Genomic DNA, 6,377 nt, shown 5'->3' on the forward strand with positions numbered 1-6,377 from the left:
TTTGGGGTCAGCTCCCTTCTCATGGCACCCGCTCTGAGCGCTAAGGCCACCTGACCTCTCTCAAAAGTGGACGGAAAACCTGGGGGTGGGGTGGGGTGAGGAGGAATGGAAGCTGGGCGGGGGGCGCGGACCGCCGCAGGACGCCTCCTGACAGCTAGGCGGCAGGGAACCGGACGCAGCAAATCCCACACCCTCCCCGAGCTCTGGGCACGGGTGAGGCGGGTACTGGCCGCGGGCGAGAAGACCGAGACCCCGGGCCAGCCCGCATCGCTGAGGCCCGGAGCAGACGACTCGGGAAAGGGAGGCTGAGGGGTCCTGGGGCGGAACGCCGTGGCTCACCTGGGAGGTAATCATGATGCTGGAGTCGATCAGGAAACTCATGGCGAAGTATAAGGAGGGCTCGTGCCTCCACTTCCCACTCCCCGAGGCCACAGCACGCTCTGACCACGGGCCCCCTCACACCGGCAGCCGTCGCCAGCGGGCCACTGCCAGGACCTCTGCTCGCCAGCCCGACGCCATCAAGCTGCGCCCCAACCAGCCAATCAGCAGCTACGTCCAGCGTTTCCCGCCTCGGGCTAGGAGTGGGCGGGTGCTGAGGAGCTGAGGGCTAGGGGCGGGGCCAGGGAGGGGCCGCTCTGGGGGCGGGGCTTAATTAGAGGTGGCCTGGCTAAAAGGGGCGGGATACAACAATGTGGTCTGAAAATTCAAAAGCACATGTATTGGGCTTCCCTGATGGCACAGTGGTTAAGAATCCACCTGCCAATGCAGGGGCCACGGGTTTGAGCCCTAGTCCAGGAAGATCCCACATGCTGCGAAGCAGCTAAGCCCGTGCACCACAACTACTAAGGCTGTGCTCTGAAGCCCGTGGTCCGTAACAAGAAAAGCCACCGCAATGAGAAGCCCGCGCACCGCAGCGAAGAGTAGCCCGCCCCCACTCACTGCAACGAGAGAGAAAGCCCGCGCACAGCAACAAAGACCCAACGCAGCCAAAAACAAATAAATATTAAAAAAAAAAAAAAGCACCTTGCAGGTAGCATTTCTATTTCTGAGGCTAAAGGAGGTGGGGCCTGAGCCAACATTTTAAGTGGTAATTTTATTTTATAATGGTCATAGCTAATAAGATGAAGTTAATAATAATGATTATTATTATATTGAGTTAGACCATTAAAAAAAAATGAGTTAGACCGTAAATCAGGCATTGTGTTCTAGATGTTACAACTTATTCTTGGCTCCACAAACAACTGCATAAAGAGGGAAGAGTGGAAAGGCAGGTTTTAGCAAATATAGCTAACCCAGTAAATTTCTGATGTGATAACAACAATAAAAGCACACCATCTTTAACAAGGGAGTGATCCATCTCATTGTACTTGATGCCCATCAGACCACACCTGGAGTATTGCATTCTTTTACCACGCTTTTAAGAGGCAAGTAGATGTATTGGAGAATGCTCAGAGGTGAGTCACCAGGTGAGGACTGATGAAAGGAATCGAAGAAAGAAGACTCAGGAACATTGACAGCAGTCTTCATTTGAAAGAATGGATAGACTTGATATGGCCCCAAGAGATATTTGTAGGACAAAGGACTGGAAGTTAAATGAAGATAGATTTAATTCAAAACAAGGAATAATTCTTTAAGAGTCTGAAGATGAGTTATTTTAGGAAATAATCTCCCCCCACCCCCTCAACCCATGTTGGAATTGCTCACATGTAGACTGAATCACTACTTCATCCATTCAATACTCATTGCATGAAGGCTTAATGCACTGCTGTAGGGCTTATCCTTTCCCACCAGGACTCTACCTATTCCTTGTAGTCCCTGTAGTCTTGTCCTGAAGCCGGCTCCAGCTGAGGGCAATCACCCAGTGTGGGATTCAAGGCTGCAGTCAATACTGGAAGCACAGCCTTGAGTGGAACTGCATCTTCAACCAGAGTGCTTAGATTACTACAATCTGAGTAACTGAGACTCAGATTTATTACACACAAGGGAATGTGTCTTTCTTTCCTAGACTTGAACTCTACTCATACTAAGCAGCACAAACTACCGATCAGATGTCCAATCCCCAATCCCGAAGGCCAGGGAGCAGTGGAGGCAGCCCTACTAAGGGAGAGTCTTAAACCAGAGAACTTTGTGTCCCTGGCTACATCTATCAGGGAACCAGTAGCATCTGTATAGGCATATGATGAGTTAGACTGTCATCTATCAAGACTGTGTGATAGTGCAGAATGCTGGGTTAGCCTATCAAGGCAAACAGTTTACCTTGGTGGCTTACTGGAGTGCATGGTGGGGATCAGGGTCTCAATGAATCTGGCAGCAGAAAAAGGTATGCAATCTCATTGGCCCCAGGGCTGCGTAAAACTTTGAAAGACACCATTCAGGATTCTCCCTATTGTTAACAACTGTGTCCAGGTCAAGGACAGGCATGGGTGACCCAAAGAACCACTGCCCCCTGCTTTTGATGGAATGTCTCCAGAAAACCTTCACACTAGATTAACGTCCAATTGACCGTCCTTTCAAAGCAGGTCTCTTTCCTGGTGGTGGTGGATTCCGTCACCAAGATGGCTTGTCCTCTTTCCCTTACCTCAGTACTGTTCTCCCAATTCACTCTAGCTGCTGCAGTCCTGTTCAACAGTGAGATCTGCTTCTTCCTCCATGGACTGTCAAGCCACCTGGGCTCTAACTGAGCCCCCTGTTTGTATCCATTTTCCAAACATGGTTTCCAAAATAGTTCATGTTCATAGTTGCTGGCCATTGTTTACCATTCATCTGGAGATTGACAGCCAGACAGCCACATAAATCTACTCTTAAAGAGTCTGCTGACAACATGACCAATCTGTGTCCCTTGGACCAGTGTTTGTTCACATCAATTTTTTGCACTCTTTTTCATAGCAGCTACAGCACCTATCTTCTCACACCGTCCAGCACCATCCACATCCTGACAGCTAACTATATTCCCCTCTTCCTCCAAATCAATACAAAAGACTGAGCCCAGGAGCTGACACGAACACTAGATCCTTGGGAAACATCCTAGCACCTCTTCTCCTGCCCATGCCAGTGGCTGGACGACTTCTGTTAGGAATTTTCTTTTTAAACTTTTTCTTGTGATATAGTAGTAGGTTCACATGCAGTTGTACGTTTAGGATCTTTTGAGATATATGACATCACCAATTCCATGGCCTCCTACTCCAGTTGTCTCCCTCCATGTATTGCCATCCTACCATGTAGCTTTCCTTGCTATGTCAGGTTCACTGAGACCTTGAACCCCACTCTATACCCCAGTAATCCACCAAGGTAGGCTGGCCAGGAAACCCCAAATATTCAGAGAAGAGGCACTTCCTTCCCAGTGGTCCCATGGACAGCATCTATACTTGGTACCTAAAAAGTGTATAGGTGCAGTTTTCTCAAAGCGTGGTGCTGTAACTGCTTGGGAAGCTTGTTTAAAATGTAGATTCATACGCCCTAAGGTAGACCTATGGACTTAGGATTTCTGAGGGTGGCTCCCAGGAATCTGCATTTTTAACAGCTTCCATACACACTGACAGAACTGGAGGACTCGTTGTGAGACTCTGCTTCCCACCTCAAAGCCCTTCTAGAATGGGGAAAGGTCAGCTCTGATTTGCCTGGAGAAAGGGGACCGAGGGCCAGAGTGTTTCTTGTGTGTGTGTTTTTTAAATTAATTTATTTTATTTTTGGCTGTGTTGGGTCTTCGTTGCTGCGCGCGGGCTTTCTCTAGTTGCGGCGAGCGGGGGCTACTCTTCGTTGCGGTGCGCGGGCTTCTCATTGCGGTGGATTCTCTTGCTGTGGAGCACGGACTCTAGGCACGCGGACTTTAGTAGTTGTGGCACGCGGGCTCAGTAGCTGTGGCGCACGGGCTTAGTTGCTCCACGGTATGTGGGATCTTCCCGGACCAGGGCTTGAACCCGTGTCCCCTGCATTGGCAGGTGGATTCTTAACCACTGTGCCACCAGGGAAGCCCCTACTCATTATTATTATAATGAATTTACATTCACAGTTTTCCTTCATTATTACTCTGTTTAAACGTATATTTAAAATTTCTGGTTGCCAATTATTCCTGTTGGACTGAAAAGACTGATGATTGTATATCTGCCAAATTTGGAAAGACTCAGAGGCATTATTTAAAATATATAACATTAACTCTTTCATCATTTATTAAAGCTAATTTGGGGATTCCTTATTAATATAATTATAATGCAGAGTTAATTTGATCCATGTAATTTGTGAATAAAAGGGAAGAATATATAGAGAGGAAATTTAAAATTGAATATAAATTGGAATTCACGAAAAAAAGGTAAAAGATGTGCATGCTCTTCCCATAAGAACTGTTGTGAACTTCTCCACACTTAAATTTGGGTTTCCTGTCCTCTGGGCCTGCGCAGAGCAGAAAACTTTCCTTATCTCCCCACCACTTCCTGCTCCAGGACTAACTTCTCTGGATGACAGCAAGAACATTCCCTCATTTTAGAGAAGCCCCCGCCTTTCTCACCGGATTGTGATTTACCATCAGGACTTCGGAATGACAACTACCAAGGAGCTCAATCCTGGCATATTTCCAAAGGCTGAGATATTCAGTCTTATTCTTGGTTACTCTGTTATATGCCCACACTTGTGCAGGTATACTTTTTCATTTTTCCCACAATGGATACAATGAGCATGATATTTTGTTATATACTTTTTCCACTTAGAAATAAATCATGAACATATTTTCTCATGCCAAAGATCTTACATTTTTCATTGATTCAATAATTCCAATCATGTGATTATGCCATGATTTATTTAACCAGTATGCTTTTTTTTTGTTTTTGTTTTTGTTTGTTTCCTGTAATAAAATAATCATGTGGTGAAGACTTTGGCCCACAAGAAACACTTACCCAAGCCCTCAAGTTTCCCTGGGCAGTCACCATGTCTGTGACTCAGCAGATCTGGGGCCACACACATTAGCTCCTCCAAGGTTGGCTCCTGTGGCAGCCTGAGGTGGGCCTGCAAACTTCTGAAGATTAGTAGGTGGCTAGTAAGATGTCAGGCTTCCCTCCAAGCAAGTGTTTCCCAGAAAAATCTCAGAGGTTTACCTTGAACCCGTATTTGGAGGGGACGGGAGGGGAAACATTGCAGCACTTTATTTTCATCCGACCAATCTCTTCAAAGAATGCCCTCGCAATTAAACCTAATCATTCTCTTAAATAATCTGGAGTAGATGGTGGATTAAGGGTTGCAAGACCATTTGGGGGGCCACTTTTTTTTTTTTTAATAGCAGTTCTGGATCGTTTTTGCTTTGTTTCACTCTTCAGAATGTATAGGCACTGAGCATTCATGGTCCTTGGTTTTGCAGCCTTGGCTGAAACTCTAAGACACATGAAATATTCCATTTAACATTCTGTTACATATCCACTAAGTCGGACTTGTAAATTATATTCAGGTCCTCTATATTTTCGTGTTCTATTTATTTGTCAAGAACTGAAGGAGGCATGTTAAAGTCTCTAACTACTACTATTTTTCTGTCTATATCTCCTTGTATTTCTGAGGGTTTCTTATAGATGCCATATTTTTCAGTGCAAAATGATCCATACTGTCTTTGTTCCATGTTCTATTTTATATCAATACAAATAAATATTTGGTTTGGTTTAATGATTCTGCCTTCTTGTTTTGTGTGTCTGTTGTTAATTTTTCTTTTTTTCTGTTCTCTCTTTTTTTCTGTATGGATTTTGTGTTCCTTAATTTTTTCCCCTGGTACTTTGGAAGGCATACACTTTATTTTAAAATAACACATGCAACCCTATATTTTTCTAACTGCTAAAATAGAGAATAAAATAATATCTTTGTAAGTAAAAAAATATCAGGACACTCTACTTCCTCATATTTCTCCTTCTCCCTTACTCCTTCCACCTCACACAGTTCCCAAGTTTATGTTGGTATAACCTGGGATTTTAAGCCTTACTTTTAAAAAATTACTATGTGTTAAGAATTATTTATGACATTTGTATTCTGTTTTGTAGCTATTCTTACTACAGTTACATTTAATTCATTTTATGTTTAATGTCTTCAGTATTCATCACCAGCCTCTTTCATACTTGGCCTTCTTAAATTCTTTTTAAAAATTCTTTCTCTTTTGGCTTGAGTGAATCATGAGATAACTTTTTCTTTAAAGAAGGGTTTGCAGGAATTTTGAGTTTGGGCATAATTGAGAATGCCTTTCAATTGCCTTTACTCATGAATGCCATTTGGCTTGTTGTGGGGTTCCTGGCTTAAACTTTTCATCCTCAATATTTTACAGATGTTCTTTTCTGAAATTCAATATGTTATGGAGAAGAATGAAGCCAGCCTGATATTTTCTTCCTTTGTAGCTAACTTAATAAATATCCTGT

The 6,377-nt window shown here is 44.2% G+C and overlaps 1 protein-coding gene across 5 annotated transcripts in view; it reads right to left on the bottom strand.

The window, feature by feature from the left end:
- GPR89A (G protein-coupled receptor 89A) overlaps positions 1 to 568 on the bottom strand; it is a 55,159-nt gene extending 54,591 nt beyond the window's left edge. For 2 of the 5 annotated variants that reach the window (XM_082367659.1, XM_082367658.1), the window contains exon 1: positions 340 to 557. In XM_082367659.1, the coding sequence (XP_082223785.1) occupies positions 340 to 381 (42 nt within the window). In that variant the 5' untranslated portion in view covers positions 382 to 557. Of the gene's footprint in view, positions 1 to 339 lie in introns of all 5 variants that reach the window. The other 3 variants (XM_082367661.1, XM_082367662.1, XM_082367660.1) reach the window with 2 other exon arrangements.
- Positions 569 to 6,377: the final 5,809 nt, after the last annotated feature.

The sequence above is a fragment of the Balaenoptera borealis genome (genome assembly GCF_965194805.1).
Source record: "Balaenoptera borealis genome assembly, chromosome: 1".
Classification (NCBI taxonomy): domain Eukaryota; kingdom Metazoa; phylum Chordata; class Mammalia; order Artiodactyla; family Balaenopteridae; genus Balaenoptera; species Balaenoptera borealis.